The 25,258-nt window shown below is 41.3% G+C and overlaps 1 protein-coding gene across 1 annotated transcript in view; it reads left to right on the top strand.

Moving 5' to 3' along the window:
* Window positions 1–9,295: 9,295 nt before the first annotated feature.
* Window positions 9,296–25,258, top strand: part of pard6b (par-6 family cell polarity regulator beta) — a 49,395-nt gene continuing 33,432 nt past the window's right edge. The window contains exon 1 of the mRNA XM_062979750.1: window positions 9,296–9,638. Coding sequence (XP_062835820.1) covers window positions 9,570–9,638 — 69 coding nt within the window. The 5' untranslated portion in view covers window positions 9,296–9,569. The remainder of the gene's footprint in view (window positions 9,639–25,258) is intronic.

The following is a 25,258-nucleotide window of genomic DNA, read 5'->3' on the forward strand; positions in this document are numbered from 1 at the left end:
GGGACCTGTAGTTTATGAGGTGCCAGCGTTCTTTGGCACAGAAGGTTAAAGACCTTGCAAAACTACAACTCCCAGGGTTCCATATCAGTGAGCTAAGGCTGTTAAAGTGGTGTTAAACTGCATTATTTCTAGTGTAGATACACCCTAATACACACTTATGCCATCCAATTAAATGTTTTTGCCTTAGTGGTCATGTAGGTTCCCCAATGGTGCACCTGTCATTCACCTGAAAGAAGAACATTTAAGGTGTCAAACCATGAGAAAGAATTTGAACTATTTCGCCCAGCATAAATTCTGCAGAATATACTTCCAGACCCAAATAAATCTTCATTCATTGAATGACATAAATCTGTTTCCCATTACAGGAGACTTAGAAACACCTGTGAGGGCTGTTCGGCAGTGGAACTCTCTCCCCCGGGCCGTGGTGGAGGCTCCTTCTTTGGAGGCTTTTAAGCAGAGGCTGGATGGCCATCTGTCGGGGGTGCTTTGAATGCGATTTCCTGCTTCTTAGCGGGGGGTTGGACTAGATGGCCCTTGAGGTCTCTTCCAACTCTACTATTCTATGATTCTATGATTCTATGACCTAAATAAGAATCCACAAGACTCTTTCAGAAACTCTTTCACAATTCAGCCTTTAATAGCAGACACAAAAAACTGTCATACAGTATTTTAAAGATTAATACTGTTTTCTTGAATTTCAGTGATAACTGGCTAATAAGCATACTGAAATCAATAGGGTTTGCATCTGATAATCCACAAACGCTTGTATTAGGAATTTGCTTTTCTTCAGTCACTCTCAAATGTGCCATTTTATGTCCTTTCAAGCTGAAACAGACTAACATGCTTTTTTCTCTGAATACTACTTCCACAGGCCTAAAGTCATTTTTAGTGTAAATTCTACTTACTTTAATAAGATTACTCAAAATACAGCTATATCCAGCCCAATAAGTAAAGAAAGTAGGTGGCAGATGAGATGGAGAGAAATTACAAAGCATGTCCTCTATGACAATGGAATTGTTAAGGAATTAAATATATGCAGATATATGCTAAAAAGGCAATGACTTCACAAAAGCACTGGTCTGTGAAAACACAACTGTCCCAGATTTGTTCTATTAATTAACAACAACAAAACAACAGCATCAGAGCATGCATCCATTGAAACTCAGATAGATAAAAGCTATACTTCTGGAGAAGTTCCAGCTCAACTGTATTAACAATATTACCCCTTTGAAGTTATATTATTGCAAGAAGGAACTTTTCAGGTGAACTATGGAATATGCTGTGGAACTAAAATGTCTTCCCACTGGCTTCTAAATGTTGCCATTTCTGATATCAGATGTGTGTCATGCATTCTTTTGTCCAGAAATGAATTTATTCAATGCAGGAAGCAGCAGGACACAAGCTGGATCTACACTGCCATATAATACCATTTGAACCTATATGACATGGCCAGTGTAGATTCATACGATGTAGTTCAGTGCAGTTAAACTGCATTATATATGTCTACACTGACCATATAATGCAAACTCAAACCGAAGGTGATAAAATTTCTCATGTTGGAAGGAAATCAAGTAAATTGTCACCCTTGATGTTGTGTATCCTGTAACTGGGAGAGAAACAAGGTTGAACACTGCGAAAGCCACCCACTGTATGGCTATCCGCCTCCTCCTAGTAGATTCAAATCAAGGCAAAGCTTCATGAGAATCACCAGCAAGATTATCCCCCTGGGCAGCTGAACCAGGAAATTCCAACTGGATGGCCCCCCACAAGGGTCTTCCTCCAGCGGCAAACCAAGAATGGTCAACTTAGAAGTCCCTGAACAGACTCAGAAGTGGAGAGGGCAGATCAAAAGACAACTTAGCAAAATGACACTACTTAAAAGAATCCTCCACCTTGTGTGATTGTGGAGCAGAACATACATCTCTGCTTCTTTATGCTTGCCCATAATGTCCTGCTTCATGCACAGAGGAGGAATTGTTTAAAGCTACAGTCAATATGGTCACTCTTGCCTGTTTTTGGTCAAAAATTATTTAGCCACTTATGCTCCCTCTATCTTATCACTTTTATACTTATTTATTTATGCAATGCTTTTGACACAAAATTTAAAAAAATGAATTTCTTCCTTCCCATCCCCATAATACATTATTACAGTATTCTTACTTTTTCTTTGAAGGACTTAAAAGACTTTGGTTAGAATTCTTTTCATTTATGAGATTACAAATGGTTATAAAAGTTACAAGATTATAAATCCTGTAACTTCTGTGAATCGTGTTTATTATCATTAATGACTGGAGGCAACTTTTTCTCTATGGATTAAAACTGAAGCGTTTCAAAAAAGGTTTCCCCTGACGTTAAGTCCAGTCGTGTCCGACTCTGGAGGTTGGGGCTCATCTCCATTTCTAAGCCGAAGAGCCGGCGTTGTCCATAGACACCTCCAAGGTCATGTGGCTGGCATGACTGCATGGAACACCGTTACCTTCCCGCCGGAGCGGTACCTATTGATCTACTCACATTTGTATGTTTTCAAACTGCTAGGTTGGCAGAAGCTGGAGCTTACAGCGGGTGCTCACTCCGCTCCCCGGATTTGAACCTGGGACCTTTTGGTCTGCAAGTTCAGCAGCTCAGCGCTTTAACACACTGAGCCACTGGAGGCTCCGGGTTTCAAAGGCCCTGGAAATCTGTTGCTCCTGTAACTAGGGGTCCATCTACAATTTTCCGGGCTGTATAGCTATATTCCAGAAGCATTCTCCCCTGACATTTTGCCCACATCTATGGCAGGCATCCTCAGAGGTTGTGAGATCTATTGGAAACTAGGCAAATAGTGTTTATATATCTGTGGAAGGCTCAGGGTGTGAGGCAAGTGTGAATGTTGCAACTGGCCAGCTTGGTTAGCATTTAATGGCCTTGCAGATTCAAAGCCTGGCTGCTTCCTGCCTGGGGGAATGTGGCTGCTTCTTTTGTAGTCCAAATCACCTGGCCGAAGTCTGCCTATGCCTGATCTACACTGTGGATTTAACACAGTTTAATACATGATATACATGATAGCAAATATGTGAGGGGAAGTCATATATATTTTCTGCTGCTCCGGAGACTAGGACGTGGAACAATGGCTTCAAACTACAGTAAATGCAACAGTATTTCAGTTGCTTAGTTCAACAATGAGCAGGGCTATTTTTTATTTTATTTTAATGGTCGGGTGCTCACTCCAACACGGGCTGGCCTCGAACTCATGACTTCTTGGTCATAGTGATTTATTGCAGCTGGCTACTAACCAGCCTGTGCCACAGCCCAATTGCTATGGCGCAATGCTATGAAATCCTGCGAGTTGTAGTTTAATAAGCCCTCTCTGCCAAGCCACAATTACCAGGAGTCCATAGCATTAAGCCATGGCGCTTAACGTGGTGCCAAACTGCATTTATCCCACAGGACCATAGCCAAAAAATGGGGGGGGGGGGGTTTGAAACTTTTTTTAGCAAATCATGAAGAGTAGTTTCATAAGGCAAAATAATTTAGAAATCAGGCTTCACTTATAAACTTGAGTGGACACTCAAGACAACAATAATTCTTTATTGATTAGTCACTTTTGACCATATCAAAACATGTAAAACATACAATACGTACACACTAACGCATACATACAATAAAACCATGTAAAGATACAAAACATCCTGACCTGCGGCCTAATAACCTGCTCCTAGATAAGTGTACAATACAGAGTAAAAAGGTTAAAATTAGTAATTTCCTAAGGTAAGGTTTGAAGGAGGACAGGGGTAAGTAAAACAAGTGTCTTGTCCATAGTAAATTTTAAGTTTGGATTTTGCAATAATGTCTCAGCTCTCAGCTTCCATCTTCTCACGAATGGCCAGTGCTTTTTGCGTAAAAAGGGCCAGTTTTAAAATAGAGTTTTTATCTGAACCCTGTAGAAGGATACGCAGTTTCTCCTTATTCTCTAAGTGAGTATGATTCTCTAGCAGAGGGTCTAAATAGAGAGATCGAACCCTGGTGTGGTAAGGGCATTTTAAGAGGATATAAGCAGATACAAAGAATTCACCAAGGAATTCTTTAAATTAAACACTCAAGAAGAGACAAAAATTCAAACAATTTGGGACACATATAAAGCCGTAATAAGAGGCTATTTGATTCAACAAAAGGCTAGAAACAATAAACAAAAATACCAAAGAATAAATGAAATTGGAAAAGGGATTGACAGAAAGGAAAAACAGCTGAAAACGAATCCCAAAGACAAATCAATCCAAGAACAATTAAAGGACCTGAAAAAAGAAAAAGACCATATGGAATTGGAGAATACTGCCAAGAAATTAAAATTCATTAGGCAAGATAACTTTGAGAATGCTAACAGGCCCGGAGCCTGGTTAGCCAGAAAAATAAGAAAAAAGCGCCAACAACTAATAACAAAAATAAGAGGGGCTAACAAAATTCACACCAAGGATGAGGAAATTATTGAAGAATTTCACCAATTCTACGCCCACTATACAAAGAGAAACAATTGGATTACCCAAAAATAGCCCAATATTTAGGCAATCAAAAACTGGAGAAAATTACCCAAACACAACGAGAGCTACTCAACAAAGAAATTACAGAAGAAGAAATAAAGAAAATAATAAAATCGCTGAAGGGGAATAAGGCGCCGGGACCTGATGGCTTCTCGGCTAATTTTTACAAAACATTCCAAAATGAACTATCTGCCCAGCTTAAAACCATTGTGTGTATGTGTATGTATATTATATATACATGAGCCCCGATGGCGAAGTGTGTTAAAGCACTGAGCTGCTGAACTTGCAGACCGAAAGGTCCCAGGTTCAAATCCCGGGAGCAGAGTGAGTGCCCGCTGTTAGCTCCAGCTTCTGCCAACCTAGCAGCTTGAAAACATGCCAATGTGAGTAGATCAATAGGTCTACTCTGGCGGGAAGGTAATGGCACTCCATGTAGTCATGCCGGCCACATGACCTTGGAGGTGTCTATGGACAACACTGGCTCTTGGGCTTAGAAATGGAGATGAGCACCAACCCCCAGAGTCAGACATGACTGAACTTAACGTCAAGGGATACCTTTACCTTTACCTATACACACACACACACACACACACACACACACATTATGCAGGGACTATATATATTATATATATACACAGTATATATCACACACACACCAATTTAACAAAGTTTCAGCCACAAAAACAAAGTTTCTGAAGTAGAACAATGACTTTCACAGTAAAGACAACCCAATTTAACAGGAAATAAGACTTTCAAACCAGGAACAGATTTCTGCAATTATTAAAAAATGGTTTATTATAAAAGCTATGAAAATTCGCCAAAAATCAGAGGATAAGGGAAACGTTCCAAATTTTGGTGAGCTATCAGTGTTAAATGTGTTCTACCACTGTACCAAGTTGGAAGAAGATCACTCAAAAAATGAGGGTGGGAGAGTCCTGTAAAGTCCTCTCCCTCTGTGCTGTTTTTGGGAATTGCGCATGCGCGTCCGCCATTAACGAATTAATTTAGAAAATAACGAATTTTCATTAATTTCAAATTTTTTGGGGGGCCAAATTCGGAAATACCATCAGAAACGAAAAGCTGCCCCCCTCTAGTTTTGAAACGAGTTTAGAATCAAATTTTTCGTGGATCGATCAAGCCTACTCACTATTGGGGAGAATCGCACTAATAAAGATGAATATTCTACCAAAACTATTATATCTTTTTCAAAACCTTCCTATTATCCGGAACACTAAAATATTTAATACCTGGAATAAGGAAATCTCAAAATTCCTGTGGAAAGGGAAAAGACCGAGAATTAAAAACTTAATTATGACTGACTCTAAGACCAGAGGGGGATTTGGTCTCCCCGACTTAAGAATTTACTTTGAAGCTTCCGCCCTAACATGGGCGCTGGACTGGGCTCTCTTGAAAAATGACAAATTGCTAGACCTGGAAGGATCCGACTTACGTCGAGGCTGGCATGCCTATATTGGATACGACAAAAGAGCAATTGAAAAAGGATTCGGAGATCACTTTGTACGATCTTCAATTATAAAGGTATGGGAGAAATATAAATCATATATATACAGGAAAATACCGATGTGGATCTCTCCTCTTGAGGCCAATCAAAGAAAAATCCTTGGATGGCAACAATGGCCAATATATAAAGAAATTCTAATAAAAAGAGGGAACCAATTCCAATTGAAAGAACAAGAAGATTTAAAAAAGATCTACCCCAACTTAACTTGGTTCCAATATATACAAATAAAAGAACAATTTGTAAAAGACAGTAAAATTGGCTTCAACGAAAATGAAATGATATGGGATAAGCTGCTTAGGAATGGGAAAAAAAGCATAACAATTTTATATAACACATTGTTAGAATGGTCGACAGAGACGGAAACAGTTAAGGCATGTATGACAAAATGGGCCAGAAATATTGGAAGACAAATTAAATTCGAAGAATGGGAACAAATTTGGAATGTTAAATTAAAGTATACCTATGCGACAGACCTGAAAGAAAATTGGTTAAAAATCTTTCACAGGTGGTACATCACACCGGAAAAATTAGGCCTAAAGTATCCCAATGTTCAAAACAAATGCTGGAAGTGCAGAAACCAGGTTGGCTCTTTCTACCACGCCTGGTGGACATGTGAGGAAACTCAGAAATTCTGGAAAATAATACACGCCGAGACTCAGAAAATAATAAAAAGTTTTTCCCTTTAAAACCAGAATATTACCTCCTAGGAATAACCGACAAAGATATGAACCTCAACAGAAACAAAGATATACTGCTCACATATTTGACTACAGCAGCGAGAATCTTATTCGCAAAATATTGGAAAATACAAGCTATACCAAGCATAGAAGAGTGGACCGCAAAAATTGATGAAATATATGATATGGACTCATTAACCTTTCTGATTAAACAACACAAAGGGAAACCAATGAAACGTACGGACTGGTCGCTCTACAAAGAATATAAGCAACAAAGGAATAAGAATTAACTTACAGAGCAAATATATAGAACAACAAACTTTGATCGGTATAAACAGAAATAAAAAATAAATCCACCCAGGACTACAGGAAGAACGGAAACAGTAGCAAATCATACTGAAGTGACGAGGATGGAAGACTGACAAATTCCCCCCCCCCTTCCCTACACTTATCCCCCCCCCCTTTTTTTCCCCTTTTTCCCCTTCTCTTGCCCTTTTTCCTTTTATCCTACTGTGTATAAAACCCTCAATAAAAATTATTTTTTTAAAAAAAGAAAAAATGTTCTGAGTCCTCCACTTCTGCATCTACCTCACGACACCCACAGGTTCTCTTCGTATAGGGGATATTCTGATGTCTACCTAGCTTGGACTTAATGTTGAGCTGCTCAAATCTGGCCCGGGTAAAAAGTTCTTTAATACATAATGGAAGAGTCAAGAAGAGGTAGGTTTCCATGCCCATGTTGCATTTAAATTTAGCTAGTTATGGAGTGGCTCTAGCTTGCACTATGATCATACCCCTGACCTCCCCCCACCCACCCACCCTTGGCTACAACCTTGACTGGAGGCAACTCTGCAAAGAAAGGAAAAGCACTATTCCTCTAGGGATGAAAACTGAAGGGTTTCCAAAACTCTGGAAATCTGTTGTGTTGCTCCAGTGACTAGTGGTCCAGCTACACCAGTGGTTTCCAAACTTATTTGGCCTACTGCCCCCCTTTCCAGAAAAAATATTACTCAGCACCCCCTGGAAATTAATTTTTAAAATTTTTTAATAGCAATTAAACAGAAAGATATAAGAATGTTTCCACCTTTTTCGTAAAATAAAGAAAGGTGTAAATTAGAAACATTGAAGTTTGAAATTATGAAACTATTTTTTAAACTCAGAACAGAAAGATAATAGTTATTCATCACCCTCAAATGCACCTGTGGCCATCACTGCCCCCCTGGATCTCTGCAGCGCCCACCAGGGGGCGGTAGCACCCACTTTGGAAATCACTGAACTACACTGTAGTTAACGCAGTTTGATACCATATTAACTGCCATGGCTCAATGCTATGGAATCCTGAGAGTTATAGTTTAACAAGGCCTTCAACCCCTCTCTGCCAAGCTACAACTACTAGGAGTCCATAGCATTAAGACATGGCACTTAACGTGGTGCCAAACTGCATGAATCTCACAACATACTGTGTTTCCCCGAAAATAAGACAGTGTCTTATATTAATTTTTGCTCCCAAAGATGCTCTAGGTCTTATTTTTCCATGAAGAAGAATTCACATTTATTGTTGAACAAAAAAAATGAACATTTATTATATACTCTACAGTAGTTGTCATCACAAACCAGCATAACCAGACAAACTGTGAATCCTATCAAGAATTTCTTGTTACTACCATTATTTCCATGTACAACACTCTATGGTAGGTACATTTACCAATCCTGCATGCTCTGGTGTTCTGTTTGGCTGGCGACAGGCATGCTTCCAAACAAAAACTTTGCTAGGTCTTACTTTTGGGGGAGGCCTTATATTTAGCAATTCAGCAAAACCTCTACTAGGTCTTATTTTCTGGGGATGTCTTATTTTAGGGGAAACAGGGAAGTTATTCATCGCCCCCAAATGCACCTGTGGCCATCACCGCCTCCCTGGATCTCTGCAGCGCCTACCAGGGGGCGGTAGCACCCACTTTGGAAATCACTGAGCTACACTGTAGAGTTAACGCAGTTTGATAGCATATTAACTGCCATAGCTCAATGCTATGGAATCCTGGGAGTTATAGCTTAACAAGGCCTTCAACCGCTCGCTGCCAAGCTACAACTACCCGGAGTCCATAGCATTAAGACATGGCACTTAACATGGTGCCAACCTGCATGAATCCCACAACTGTATATGCACTGTGTTGTCGAAGGCTTTCATGGCCGGGATCACAGGGTTGTTGTATGTCTTTCGGGCCGTGTGGCCATGTTCCAGAAGTATTCTCTCCTGACGTTTCGCCCACATCTATGCCTCTGAGGATGCCTGCCATAGATGTGGGCGAAACGTCAGGAGAGAATACTTCTGGAACATGGCCACACAGCCCGAAAGACATACAACAACCCTGTATATGCACTCTTCTATTATGGAAAACCCCGATCAGCAGCCGCGCATGCGCCGTCCTCTTCCTTTCTTAGGAATCCAGCCCGGCAGGTATTTCTTTCACCTCCTCCTTCCCTGTCCCAGTGGCGCAGGCGCAGTCTGGATCCACCCTGCCTTCGCCAGCAGGTGCCTTTCTCCTTTTTTCCCCTCTTTCTTCTTCTGCCCAAGAAGCAACAGGTGCGCATGCGCCTCCGGGGCTCGCAGGTGTGCAGGGGCTTCCCCCTCCTTGTGGTGGATTTGCGGGGCGTTTCCGTTGCCGCGCATGCGCGCTGCTTCCTTCTACGCCTCCTCCTCCTCCTCCTCGGAGCTGCAGGTGCCAGGAGGCGGCGGCTGGAGCTGCTGCTGCGGCGTTGCTGTCGGGCGGAGCTTTCCCTTCCGCAGTTCAGAGCGATCGGGATTGAAATCGGCATCGGAGAAGCCTCACCTTCCAGTCCGAGCGACCCTCGGGCGGCATGAACCGGGTCCAGCGGGGAGGAGGCGGAGGAAGCCGCAGCCTCGGCCCCATGGAAGTCAAGAGCAAGGTGCGTTTCGCCTCCCTGAGCCCCGATTGGGCGGTTTCGGGGCCTTGTTTTCCCCCTTGCTTGGGTTGCTGCGCTTGGAGGGTGGTTTTGTCGAATCTTTGTTGTGGGGAGGGGGTTGGTTCTCCTCTTTCTGAAGTGCCTCTGAGCATATGCAGAGAGCCTTCCACGCTGCGTCAGGACATCATCGGGGGTTGTGCCAAAGACGCACAGGACTCTGGAGTTGCCCCGGTTGGGAAGTGTTTTTTTGTCGAATCTGGGAATGTCTTGAGTACGCAAGAGTGCTTCTGGGCATGTGCAGAGGGCATTCACTCTGGGTAGCCATGGTCACTCGCTAACACCACACTTTGTCAACGCGCACGGGACACACAGGGCTCTGTGAGCCCACCCACAAGTCACAGCCACGCTTAAAAGCCCAGTACCAACTTTCCTAGGTATAACAACAACAACAATAGAATTACAGTAGAGTCTCACTTATCCAAACTAAACGGGCTGGCAGAAGCTTGGATAAGCGAATATCTTGGATAATAAGGAGGGATTAAGGAGAAGCCTATTAAACATCAAATTAGGCTATGATTTTACAAATTAAGCACCAAATTTGACAGAAAAAGTAGTTCAATACGCAGTAATGTTATGTTGTAATTACTGTATTTACGAATTTAGCACCAAAATATCATGATATACAAAACATTGACTACAAAAATGGCTTGGATAATCCAGAAGCTTGGATAAGGGAGGCTTGGATAAGTGAGACTCTACTGTAATATGGATTAAACCAAGCATTGGGAAACTTGGGCCTTCCCTCCAAGTGTTTTGGACTTCAACTCCCACCATTCCCAACGGCCTCAGGCCCTTTCCTTTCCCCCCTCAGCCGCTTAACTTCAGTTATAGCTAGGATGTAGTTCTCTGTGTTGAATACACAGGGTATCGTTCTTAATCAATTGTCCATAGTCTGTAGGTTTAATTGTACTCACTGAAGTCCATAAGTCATCCTTCCCTACTGAAGTTCAAACAGCAACATGCATCTACCTCCACTGAGGTGTAAATCAGAATGCAAAATGGAGTCCTGAGTCTGAACATGCTCAGTACAATCACCTGTAGGGAAGGCCCAAGTTTGCCCATGCCAGAGTTAAACCTATGATAAGGACATACATTACTAAATATCTTTTGAGGGCTTAAACACTCTGCTGCTGCTTAGTCGTTTAGTCGTCTCCGACTCTTCGTGACCTCTAAAAGTACCAAAATCTGGTCTGAACTTGGGAGCTAAGCAGGGTCAGCCCTGGTTGTTCCTTGGTTGGGAGGCTGTCAATGGGCTATATTTCAGAGGAAGGAAGTGGCAATACCAGCTCTGAATATTATTTGCCTTAGAAAACCCTATGAAATGCAATGGGTCACCATAAGTCTAGTCTTATGAGCACGGATCCAGTTTCTGCCTCCTTCAGAATTCTGGGGTTGTAGTTTAGTGCGGCCCAGGAGCTGTCCTAAACTATAAATCCCCGAATTCTGCAGGAGGCAGAAACTGGATTTAAAGTGGATCCATGCTTTAGTGTGATGAGATCCTACAGCAGTAGTTCTCAACCTGTTGAGTCCCCAAATGTTTTGGTCTTCAAATCCCAGAACCTCACAACATCTGAGGGTGCCTGCCATAGATGTGGGTGCAACGTCAGCAGAGAATGCTTCTGCAACATGGCCATACAGCCCAGAAAACACACAACAACCCAACTCACAGAAATCCTAACAGCTGGTAAATTGACTGGGATTTCTGGGAGTTGTAGGCCAAAACACCTGGGGACCCACAGGTTGAGAACCACTGTCCTAGAAGCTAATCAGGGACAGCCATGGTTAGCACTTGGATGGGAGACTGCCAGTGAATCCCAGGTGCTGTAGGCTATATTTCAGATTGAGGAACTGGCCAAAACACCTCTGAGTTTGCTTAAGAAAGCCCTATTGACTTTCATTGGGTCCCCATACGTGGACAGATGACCTGAAAGCACATACACGCCCACGTTTATATTCTGTTGTCTGGGTGAGGTGAGAGCTATAGCCAATTACCCCTAGAATCACTTCCTCCTATCAACAACACTTCTCCCGATTGCTCTATTTTTCTTTTCTGTCTCTAATAGCATGTTCAGTGACATTTGTTTTATGACAGAAGGAACGTGAGCTTGAAGGCGAGGTAGTAATTTTCTTCTGGAATAACATTGGGCAACAAGGGTGAATTGAATAAGTACTGTGGGATGGGCGGAAGGGACATACTATGGGGAATCGGTAGCAGAAGATCATTTAATGCCCACAAGTTTGCAGTGAAGAATACAGTTGGGTTTACTGGTAGCAATTATGATCAGCAAAACATTAGAATCCCCCCTTTTGTTCATACATGCCAATTGTGATATGATGGATGACAGAAAGGGCATCTACATGGTAGAATTAATGCAGTTTGTCAACACTTTTGCTGTTGCAGCTCAATGCTTTGTGATTTGTAGTTCTACCCCACCCTTTTCACCCCCAAAGTGGGACTCACAAACTTACAAACTATGGCAATAATTGAATGCTAGATTCAAACAATAATAGTAAAACACAATATTATAAAACTATAAAAACATATATGTATCCATTATAAATAATTTATTATTATTATTATTATTATTACAGTATTATTATTGAGCTATGGCAGTTCAAGTGGTAACACAGTGCATTAATTTGACTGTAGAAATGAATCCAGAATTAGGGGGTAGTATTTATTCAATGATTAGCATGAATTAATAGGGTGTGAATATATGTGGGCATTATCTGTTTGTCATGATTGTTATTGCCACATTTTTTCCTTTATGCCGTATGTTAATATGCTTTTATTGAAACACAAAGATTCAGTGTAACCTGCTGGGGATTTATGTTTGTTAGTGTTTGTCAAAGGCAGCCAGAACTATTTAGGAAATACTGATCTGTTCTTGACTGTAGATTTAGGATGCATCTACACTGTAAATAATCCAGTTTGACACCACTTTGACTGCCTTGGCTCAGTGCTATGGAAGCATGGGGTTTGCAGTTTTACAAGGTCATTAGCCTTCCCTGCCAAAGAGTGCTAGTGCCTCACTAAACTGCAACTTGCAGGATTCGATAGCATTGGGCTTTGGCAGGTAAAGTTCTGCATTAATTCCACAATGTACAGTAGAGTCTCACTTATCCAAGCTCGCTTATCCAAGCCTCTGGATAATCCAAGCCATTTTTATAGTCAATGTTTTCAATATATCATGATATTTTGGTGCTAAATTCGTAAATACAGTAATTACAACATAACATTACTGTGTATTGAATTACTTTTTCTGTCAAATGTGTTGTATAACATGATGTTTTGGTGCTTAACTTGTAAAATCATAACCTAATTTCATGTTTAATAGGCTTTTCCTTAATCCGTCCTGATTATCCAAGATATTTGGTTATCCAAGCTTCTGCCGGCCCGTTTAGCTTGGATAAGTGAGACTCTACTGTAGATGCTTTCTTAGACCATAGAAATGCTTTATATGAAGTGTTTGTGTTTATTGGGGAAGGAATGACTGTTCGGATCAATTTCCAGGCACAACTTGAGTGCAGTTCCCTCCTGAAACGTTAAAAGAAGTCCTGCAGCTTGAAACACAGTTGTTACTTGATGCAGTATTTTATCTGCATGGGAAAAACTAACAGAACTGTATTCCAAAGCTGCTATCAAAAACAGCACTTTTCTTTGTGTATTTCCAACCTATTGGCAGGTCACAGCCGATTGTTAAGCACTTGCTGCAAATCTCTTTTGGAGAAAGGGGTGCAGGAGATGCCATTTTGAGCCAATGAAGCAGTCTTTTGTTTCCTTTAGCCCCTGAATTGCTCAGCCATGTTAATTCAGCTGTAGCAGTGGCACCGACTTAAGGGCTTCCCAAATTGCACACACCTTCCTGCTGAAAGGAGATCATAGGTGGGCAATAAAGAGACGTTTATGGGAAGGGACTTTGAGAAATCAGGCAGCTTCACACTTGCAATGCTTTTGCGAAAAATGCTTACCCCGGGGTGGTTTTTAGAACCTCTTTGTACCAGTGAACACACCCAAGTGTACTTCTTTTGTTGCTTATGTTGTCATGCCACAAATTAAGATAGGTGAACTATTTAACACTATGGCCTCTGAGTAACAGGATGTATCTTAATATAGAATGGCAGCAACGTCATTTTATCACTCATTTACCTGTACTTTGACTTCGCGGCTTGCTATTAAATACATCCAGAGCACTATAGTTCCGATGACTAGTTATCAGAGTTGTAGTGTTCTGGAAATATTTAATTGCTATTATATGTTTTTAAAATCCCTTTAGCTGAAAATAGCTAATATTATACGTATGTAAAACAGAAACCTCTTGTTTGTAGAATAAGTAGGTCCAGTATTTTAGATTCAGCTACAATCTAGTAGCCTGTCCTCACTATTTTCCCCTTTCTTTAGCGAGGTTCCCTCTTAGTATTCCTAAAGCATTAAATCCATTAATTGCCTGTCTTATTAGTCTGCTGTTAGTGCAGTCACCCTTACCAAGATTATAATGCTGATCCACATTCACATAAATACTCTGAAAGCCAGTAACGTTTGGTAAACTATATCACATGCCTAAGATGTTACATGTTTCATTTATTGTATTTGTATGCCATGAAGCAACTGAAGCTCTCTTAACCAACATTGCAAGTTCTGTAACTGATATGGAAAAGAACTGTCATTTCACTGAAAATCTCAGTCACTTTTATCCCGAAAGAATAGTTCTGATGACAATCACTATGTTGTATATTTAAAATGATTGTAACTGAAAATAGCTAGTATTCCACATATGCAAAAGAGAAACCTCTTCCTTACTTTTAACTAAGTGGATCCTAAAGCATATTACCTGTGATCCAGTATTTTAAATAGAGTTACATTGCAGTACCCCTGTCCTCAGTCTTTTTCTTTGCTAGGAAAAGGTAAAGGTTTTCCCCTGATGTTAAGTCTAGTCGTGTCCGAATCTGGGGGTTGGTACTTATCTCCATTTCTAAGCCGAAGAGCTGGCATTGTCCATAGACACCTCCAAGGTCATGTGGCCAGCATGACTGCATAGAGCAACGTTACCTTTCCTCTGGAGTGGTACCTATTGATCGACTCACATTTGCAGGTTTTCGAACTGCTAGGTTGGCAGAAGTTGGGGCTAACAGCGGGAGCTCACCCTGCTCCCTGGATTTGAACCACTGACCTTTTGGTCAGCAAGTTCAGCAGTCAGCGGTTTAATCCACTGCGCCACCAGGGGCTCCATTTCCTTTGCTATTGTATATATTTAAAATTCCTTTAACTGCAAATAGTTAATAATCTAGGTAAGCAAGTTCAGCTAATATTCTAGGTATTTTTCAAATAAGTGGGTCTTAAAGCATATTACTTGTGATCCAGTATTTTGAATTCAGCTGGAATGCAGTACTCTTTGTCTTCAGTTGTTTTTCCTTTCTTTAGCAAGATTCCCTCTTAGTATTCCTAAGGCATTAAATCTATTAATTGCTTATCTTATTAGTCTGGTCCCCCTTACCAAGATTATAATGCCGACCCACATTCACATAAATACGCTACAAGCCTGTAATTTCTGTCAAAATGCATTGCGTGCCTAGGACAGTCTGTACTAGCTTTATATATTTCATTTATTATGTTTGTACATGAAGTACAGATGTAAGAAATGTAGTAACTGAAGCTCTCTGAATGGTAATTCCAAGCAACGAATGTGGAAGAGGACTGTCATTTTCCTAAAAATCCCAATCAGTTTAAGTTAAAACCTTCTTTATGCTATTAATAGAGCAGAGTAATTCCATAGTTTTAAAGAGTAATTGATTATTGTACCATATCTGAAGAAGTGTGTTTCTATCCATAAAACCTCATGCTAAAATGCAAACCAGTTAGTCATAAAGTTGCTGCTACAGTCTTTTCCCTCCTTTTTATCTTCAGTATACTGTACATCTTTAAGAAAGCCATATCTATGTAGCTGAGTCTTGGACTATAGCTCTGGAGACCAGAATTCAAATCTCCACTTGGTGATGGAAAGCCACTGGGTAATCTTGACCAAGTTACAGACTCTTAGGGCCCTTCCACACAGCTGTCAGGTAAAGGTAAAGGGTTTCCCCTGACATTAAGTTTAGTCTTGTCTGACTCTGGGGGTTGGTGGTCATCTCCATTTCTAAGCCAAAGAGCCAGTGTTGTCCGTAGACACCTCCAATGTCATGTGGCTGGCATGACTGCATGGAGCACCATTATAACACAGAATATCAAGGCAAAAACTCTCACAATATCTGCTTTGAACTGGGTTGTCTGAGTCCACACTAACATATATTACAGTTCAAAGCAGAAAATGTGGGATTTTATTCAGCTGTGTGGAAGGAGCTTCTGAGGAAGGCAAATGAGGAAATGCCCTCTGAACAAATCTTGCCAAGAAAACCCTTTGATGAGTTTCTTTTAGGGTTGTCCTAAGTCAGAAATGACTTGAGGGCACACAACAATATACATAATCAAATAATTTGTCAGTGCTGCCTCATCAAATAAAGATTTTAAAAATAAAGAAAAACGGAGAATTGGTGCATAATTAAGTCAGTCTTAGACATGAATTGATTTTTTTGTTTAAAATTCTTGTATTTATAAAACGAGAGAGGAAAGTTTTGTATTGTGTTTTAGTATCTACCAACACAGCACAAAACGACCTTCTAAGTGACACCAAATGATTGATATTGATGGCCTATAAGGTGGAACCTTTCAGCGCTATTGCATTGTTGTTTTCCTGTTTTGTGTTACATTCATAATTCCAACTAAGCAGCTGTGCTTATTGGTTATAGAACTTCATTTCTCATGTATGTTTTTGTATGTTCTGTTCACATAGTAGACATGGTCCCTTCCCCCACTTAACGACCAGTTGTGATTAATTAGTTCCCTAAGCTGTATTACCTCCCGGTACCTTCTCCCAACATTAGTAGAATTTAGATACACATCCCCCTCCCTTAAAAAGGGAGGAGATCTGGAACTATAAATGCTTTTTACTTTCATGAAAGTGTGTTTTGGGTTTTGAATGTATGGAACCTGGCTCAGGCGTTATGTAGAGATGGAGCCGGAAGCTTAGGCAATCTTTTGTTGCTGTACATAAAGACAGGAGTTGGCAAAAGCCAGCCTCTTTTATTCTGTTCATATCTCTTCTTTCTCCTTTGCCCACAACACAATATCTTTGGCATGATGTTGTGACTAATAATAAGTAATAAAGGATGATTACTTTATTTCCTGATGTTTTTTTTCCTTCTCTCCACCTTTTCCAAACATTCAGAGTGGGATGGCTTCTGTCCTTTTGTCCTCCATTTCCCATTAAGGAGTTCAGAATTTTATTCAATATATAGATACAGTAATATAACTAAAACAATTAATATAAAGAAAAATATGAAGCTTGACAGCTTAGGCTAGTGTTGTACTAAGTTTAAAGTGAGATAGAAAGCTTTGTCTGGGTCCAAAATACTTTGCTCCTCTCTTCTTCCTTTTAACTCCCAGTCTAGTTCATAGTGAGCTGGATGGGACTCATTTTCGCCATTCTGTTCAGTGCCAGCAATGAATATTATCATTTGTATGAGTTGTACTTTGTCCTTCTCCATAAGTGTTCAGGGTGACTAAACATTTTAGATTCAAACATATCATTTAAAGATGTCGAATTCTACGACTAGTAATTTTTAAAATGATGTTGCATATATAACACTAGAAAGATCCAACATTGCAAATTGTACTTATTTTCTAAAATTCTATAAAATTATGTAAACAGCAGAGACAGGTTAAACACTTGCATTATTTCCTGAACCCTTTGACAAATGTCTTTCTGCCCAGTGCAGTTGCACTTCGAATGGGAGTCCATTCATAATCAAACTGCAACCTGTGAGAAGGCCTGTTATGTGCGGTAACTCTATGATAGCCACACTGCTTTGGAGCATTGTGAGTAGAATCATGGAATCATAGAATAGTAGAGTTGGAAGAGACCTCGTGGCCATCCAGTCCAACCCCCTGCTAAGAAGCAGGAAATCGCATTCAAAGCACCCCTGACAGATGGCCATCCAGCCTCTGCTTAAAAGCCTCCAAAGAAGGAGCCTCTACCACGGCCCGGGGGAGAGAGTTCCACTGTCGAACAGCCCTCACAGTGAGGAAGTTCTTCCTGATGTTCAGGTGGAATCTCCTTTCCTGTAGTTTGAAGCCATTGTTCCGTGTCCTAGTCTGCAGGGCCGCAGAAAACAAGCTTGCTCCCTCCTCCCTATGACTTCCCCTCACATATTTGTACATGGCTATCATGTCTCCTCTCAGCCTTCTCTTCTGCAGGCTAAACATGCCCAGCTCTTTAAGCCGCTCCTCATAGGGCTTGTTCTCCAGACCCTTAATCATTTTAGTCGCCCTCCTCTGGACGCTTTCCAGCTTGTCAACATCTCCCTTCAACTGCGGTGCCCAAAATTGGACACAGTATTCCAGGTTTGGTCTGACCAAGGCAGAATAGAGGGGTAGCATGACTTCCCTGGATCTAGACGCTATACCCCTATTGATGCAGGCCAGAATCCCATTGGCTTTTTTAGCTGCCGCATCACATTGTTGGCTCATGTTTAACTTGTTGTCCACGAGGTCTTTTTCGCACACACTGCTGTCAAGCCAGGCGTCCCCTATTCTGTATCTTTGATTTCCATTTTTTCTGCCGAAGTGAAGTATCTTGCATTTGTCCCTGTTGAACTTCATTTTGTTAGTTTCGGCCCATCTCTCTAGTCTGTCAAGATCATTTTGAATTCTGCTCCTGTCTTCTGGAGTGTTAGCTATCCCTCCCAGTTTGTTGTCGTCTGCAAACTTGATGGTCGTGCCTTCTAACCCTTCGTCTAAGTCGTTAATAAAGATGTTGAACGGAACTGGGCCCAGGACGGAGCCCTGCGGCACTCCACTTGTCACTTCTTTCCATGATGAAGACGACGCATTGGTGAGCACCCTTTGGGTTCGTTCGCTTAGCCAATTACAGATCCACCTAACCGTAGTTTTGCCTAGCCCACATTTTACTAGTTTGTTTGCCAGAAGGTCGTGGGGGACTTTGTCGAAGGCCTTACTGAAATCCAGGTAGGCTACATCCACAGCATTCCCTGTATCAACCCAACTCGTAACTCTATCGAAAAAAGAGATCAGATTAGTCTGGCATGACTTGTTTTTGGTAAATCCGTGTTGACTATTAGCAATGACCTCATTTGTTTCTAAGTGTTCACAGACCACTTCCTTAATGATCTTTTCCAGAATCTTGCCTGGTATCGATGTAAGGCTGACTGGACGGTAATTGTTTGGGTCGTTCTTTTTTCCCTTCTTGAAGATAGGGACCACATTCGCCCTCCTCCAATCTGCTGGGACTTCTCCTGTTCTCCAAGAACTCTCGAAGATGATTGCCAGTGGTTCTGAAATAACTTCCGCTAGTTTCTTCAATACTCTTGGATGTAGCTGATCTGGCCCTGGGGACTTGAATTTGTTTAGAGTGGCCAGGTGTTCCTAGACAACTTGTTTCCCTATTTGGGGTTGGATTTCCCCCAATCCTTCGTCCATTCCATGTTGCTGAGGTTGAAGATGGCTTTCTTTTTGTGAGAAGACCGAGGCAAAGAAGGCATTAAGCAGTTCTGCCTTTTCCCTATCCCCTGTCGCCATCACCCCATCTTCTCCTTGCAGTGGCCCTATCGCCTCCTTTTTCTTCCTTTTTCTACCAACGTAAGCAAAAAAGCCTTTTTTGTTGTTTTTTATGTCCCTGAGCTGAGCTCATTTTGCGCTTTAGCCTTGCAAACCTTTTCCCTACAGGTGTTGGCTATACGTTTGAATTCTTCTTTGGTGAAGTACCTCCCTGAGTGATTTTAAAACCTGAGTGGTTTAGTGGTAGACTGAGTGGTTCTTTAAATAGTTTTTAGGGCTTTGCCTGGTGAACTGGGCTTGCTTACTGGAAGCCAAAGCAGAGATGCCAAGGTGGGTGTCATATATTCGGTCATTGCTCACTACCTTGGCAGAGCCCTAAGCACCAGCCACAGCTTCTCAACCTGAATCATCAAGGGAAGTTCTGTATTGGAGGCCATTGTGATAATCTAATTGGGAAGTTAACAGAGCATGAACTACTTTGGCCATTTCATTTTAGTCCAGGAACACCTGTAGCTGGCATACCACTTTAATTAGACATAAGTGTTTCACAAGACCTGGGCTATCCAGTGAGAGCTTTAAATTGAAGAGTACTCCATGTCTCCATACTATAAAAATAATAATACTGTTTGGTTCTTACCCTCTTCCCCCCAAGGTAGGTTGCAACATTATTTTTTTAAAACAACACATAAAAATGTAACAATAGCCAAAAACATGCATCTATTTCAGATACATGGATTAAAACACATAGACAAATTGAAACATACAGTGAAATCACATGTGTATAATATCAATCTGAAATTCACAGGTTGAAATTGATTGGTCTTTGGTTGTTTCTTAAATTCTGACAGCTGATTTAGCTGTTGGATCTCTTCCAATGCATATGTTCCCCCCCCCCCCCCTTAAAACCAACATTTTGTATTGTGCTCAGAAATTAATTTTAGTCCACACCTACTCCATCCAGTGGAGCTCCCAGTGGTGTGGCATATTAAACCACTGCTGAACTTAAACAGCTGAACTGCTGAACTTGCTGACCTAAAGGTTGGTGGTTCGAAACCAGGGAGTTGGGTGAGCTCCCACTGTCAGCTCCAGCTTCTGCCAACCTAGCAGTTTGAAAACATGCAAATGTGAGTAGATCAATAGGTACCGCTCTGGCAGGAAGGTAATGGCACTCCATGCAGTCATGCAAGCCACATGACCTTGGAGGTGTCTACGGACAATGCCAGCTCTTTGGCTTAGAAATGAAGATGAGCACCAACCCCTAGAGTCGGACACGACTGAACTTAATGTCAGGGGAAAACCTTTACCTTCTTCATCCAAATATTGCTACCCTCTCTCAAACAATTGTATATCTGATTCCCAAACCTGGGACCCATCTATTGATAAGTGTCTATCTTGTCAAGATTTGACTACAGTTTATTGTCCATTATCCAACTCATCAACTCAAGATAGCACAAGAGGGAAAAACTTAGGAGTGCTTGGGTGTATGTAAAATAAACGTGAGATATCCATAGAAATAATTTACATCAATTTTTTTACATCATTTTTTTACTCAAGCAAACAAAAAATATCCCCAGAGGGCTCTTTTCCTTCACCATTATCTCCTTTCTTCCTAATTCTGCTTGGGGCAGCTGAAAGGAGAAAACTTGAATTGTCTCTATAGCTTTATTGTGATGCACAGTGGCAGGGAGGAGGAAATGTAAGGGGGTGTGTCCCATCATTGTTTCCCAGGCTTTTCTTGGGACCACTGACTTCTCTGTCAATGCGATGCTCAACTTTCTGCTCAACTTTCTACTCTCTTCCTCTTGGGCTTTGGTGGGGACTTTTGTTCTTTTTTCATTCAGATTTTATTTATTTATTTATTTATTTTGTGGTGACTTCTCAATTTTCTCACTGGCTCATGTTTATCACTGATGACTGAGCTTAGCAAAATATACTATCTAATTGATGAGTCTCCACAATAATTGTAATTGGTTGTAAATGTTTTTGATGCTAGATATTTATTTATATCTTATTTCTGGATGTTAGTATGCTTTGTGAGATTTTTGTCTTTTATTTTATGTTGAATGTGCTTTGGTTTGATAAGTGTTGTATTATATTTGTACACTGTATATTTCCAATGTGGCACTGAAGTGGCCAAACTGTATGCCGCTCTGAGTCCCCTTCGGGTGAGAAGAGCAGGATAGAAATATAGTAAAGAAATAAATAATACATCTCCCACTTTTTATTTTTTTGTGAGACATCAATGCAATATCATTTCATAAGACAGAGTTGGAAAGAAAAGGGTTTGTGGGGTAGTTTTTATTTCATAAAGAAAAATGAACAGATATGAGTATGACTGGAAAATGGCACTCCAATAGGAAGTGAAGATGCATAACGTTCAGCCTCCCCATAAGTCCCTATAAAAATGCCATTCTTTTGAATAAATGGAAGAATAATGCCAAGGATGACTGATTTTCTATTTCCACTAGTTTAAAAGTCAGTTGGTCTGCATTTAGGAAAGGGGAATTGCAGAGATTACAGGAGGGCTGAATTTGATCATGTAGATATTAAGATAAACAAAACAAAGCTCTTGCAGACTAAAGATTTTTTTCCCCTGAAAACCTCGCATAACTCCTTTGTCTTGATTGTGAAGGAAGTTGACTCCAACAATATATATTTAATTTACTTTTGTATTGCACAGGTGAACAAAACAGAATGACTCATCTGTTTTGCCTGATTGGTATTTAATGTAGGCATACTGAATTCTTTATTTAGATACCTTTCGGACAAGAACATGTTTTATGGCTAATTTTAAACTTTTTTCTAGAATTCAAAAAGAATTTCTTCTAGATTTGATTGGCCGAAATATTTCCAAATTAGGAGCCCCCGGTGGCACAGTGGATTAAATCCTTGTGCTGGCAGCACTATTGACTTGAAGGTTGGGTTGCAGACCTGAAGGTTACCGGTTTGAATCCAACCCGGGGAGAGCGTGGATGAGCTCCCTCTGACAGCTCTAGCTCCATGCGGAAACATGAGGGAAGCCTTTCACTAGGATGATAAAATATCAAACATTCAGGCGTCCCCTGGGCCACATCCTTTCAGATGGCCATTTTTTTCACACCAGAAGCGACTTGCAGTTTCTCAAGTCACTCCGGACACGAATTTTTTTCCAAATTAGCACCAGTCTAGACTACATTCTATAGCTAGAATTTGCATGTGGAATTGCTTTAACTTCATGGGAGATCCTGCTTTGCCTTCATCACTCCATAAATATGCTACATATTTGTTTGACAAAACTGGTCTTACAGCTTTGATGTTACATTTCAAAAGTTTTTCTTCAATAGTACTGTACTGTTCACTGTTGAGCAGAGTTCAACCGTAGCATGCTAATTCTGCAATGTGAACTAAGTGATTCTGTACTGATATCTACCAAGAATTTGTGTTTATTAAACCGAAGTAAGGATTAATGCCAAGTTTCCAAGCCCCCGGGTGGTATAGTGCAATGCAAGATGTATGAGTATCTCTGTGTGTCACTTTACATGTTTAAAGAGGACAGCTGAAATTCAGATAACTTACCCGAATTTGAGCATCAAAGCACAGCTCACTTTAACTACACTTTTAAAATAGTTTTGAATATTTCATCCACATTGTCTTTACTACTTAAAATGTATATTTATTTAGGTTTCACTGCTGGGGGCGGGGAATAATAACGTAATTTGTAAATTGCCTCATTGTAGGTTTTTTCTACCACAATAGATGTTCTTATTGCTTTGAATCATTAATAACTATCATTCATTAAACATTGTTGACCATGTTTTCTTGAGTGTGACTCAATTGTCTGTTATGATTGTAGTATTGATTTGCTTTCAAATTTGAATGGGCTTCATCTGCAGAATTGAACTGAGCTGTAGAAAAGGGACATTAGAATTTTCCTCCTGCTAATGCTTCAAAGATAAGCATTATGAAGTTTGCTTCAGTATGACTTTTAAAGTGCACTAAACTCAAATAGAATAAGACTACTGTGCAGTCTTCTCTCACCTGTGAATACATTTAAATGTAACAGAGCATTTGAAAACTTGTCTCTTTCTTGAAGTATCATTTTCAGGTGTAATATGCCAGATACACAGCCCAGCATCAAGTCCCTTGATGTTCTTCGACACAGCTTTTGGACCCCCCCCCCCCTATATATATATATATATCTTGAAGAGACTCAAGGTGGTGAACCACAAGCAAATTCCACACAAATTATTTAGACATCTTCAGAGTTATGAAACCAATGCCTTTGAAAGAGTGGCAGTTTTGAAATGATTTTGAAAGAAATTATCTGTAGTGAAGTGAATAGAGAAGTGTTTACCAAAACAGTAGGACAAAACATAAAGTTTGTTATCATTGCAGTGAGGGGCAAAAGGCAATAAGATTTAGAAAGCAATCTTATACAAATTGTATCAGAAAAAGTTCTTACTACCTTTGTGTCATGTTTGTAACCTTACCCTGTTTCCCTGAAAATAAGAGAGTGTCTTATATTAATTTTTGCTCCCAAAGAGGTGCTAGGTCTTATTTTCAGGGGATGTCTTATTTTCCCACAAAGAAGAATTCACATTTATGGTTGAATTTTTAAAAAATGAAAATTTATTATCTACTGTGTCATGCAGCCAGATCCCAGGGCTGAATTTCCAAGCCCTGAATCTGACTTCATAACATAAACATGCGAGCACCTGGCGGGAGAAGATAAAATGAGCCTGGGAACTCAGGGGTGAAAGTATAAACAATTATAATTGCTGTAGTGTGGGGGGGATAGAAACCTTGGTGGAAATGTGATCCAGAAGGTGGGGTTTGATGATGATATTTGCGTGTGATATTACGTTGCATCAGAAGTGATAAAATTAGATGTATGTAAACATTAGGTCATTCTCGACTTTTCCAAAGTCATGTATTCTTCAATAAAGATTGTGTTTGAGAGCAGCTGTCTTTGATCTGCGTTCAGACTGGTCCTTTGAAGTAAGCCTGACATTAAAGTCGAGAATCCCATTTCTCACCCTCCTGCGGAATTCGCAGTGAAGTGATAATGAGCGAGGAAGAAGATCAAAGCCCAAATGAGGCAGAGAGGCCTTTGCAAGGGGCCCGGCCGAAGAGAGAAGAGACGCTGCAAGCCATAGCTTCCTCTACGGGGTACCCCAAGCCGAACGGCGTGACCCAGAGAATTCCCAGGCTCGGAAGAGGCGTCTCTGCAGCTGCAGAAACCAGTTGGGGATCTGGAGGAAGTATGCCGGAGACCGTGGCCCTGCGGTTATCCATCCTGGAAACTAATTTATCCAGGCTGTCGGAAACCGTGGGGAGATTGGTGCCATTATTGGAAGAGAATCTCCAGAAGGAGGCCAGCCGATATGGCGCCGAGAGAGAACCAAGCAAAGAAGGAGATTGGAGCCAGAGGGGCCAGCGGGCGTCAACGCAGAGCCCCGTGGCGGCAAGGGACGAGGGAGATGAGGAATACTGGCAGGAGCTGCAGTTCCGGGACAGCATGGCGCGAGAAGTGGAGCGTCAGCGAGCCCTGGGGACCCTGAGGCCGCCGTCTCCAACAGAGCTCCCAACCCCCCGAATGGGCGTCGGGGTGGAAAGGCCACTGGGGCCAGGGATCGGGTCCAGTGGATTCGCAGACGAAGGCGGAGAGGAGCGGGGGGTCCAGGAAGAGGAGGAGGATGTGCCGTACGACGAGGAAAGGCGAGATGAGGGGGCTACAGCTAGGCCAGTATGCGGATGGGCGGAAGAGCCAACAGCGGCGGCAGACTTCCAGGAGCCGCGCAGAATGACCACCGGAGTGGGGCGCGGCGTGTTCCAAGGAGCCACCCGAGGAAACCTGATGCAACCCTTCCCCATGCCGCCCAGACAATATCAAAGGGCTGCAGAATGGGTGCCTAGAAGGGAAGATCTCAAGCTGGAATACGGAGGGGAATCAGAGGAACTGAACTTTTTTCTA

This window comes from Anolis carolinensis, chromosome 4 (genome assembly GCF_035594765.1).
Source record: "Anolis carolinensis isolate JA03-04 chromosome 4, rAnoCar3.1.pri, whole genome shotgun sequence".
In the NCBI taxonomy this organism is placed as follows: domain Eukaryota; kingdom Metazoa; phylum Chordata; class Lepidosauria; order Squamata; family Dactyloidae; genus Anolis; species Anolis carolinensis.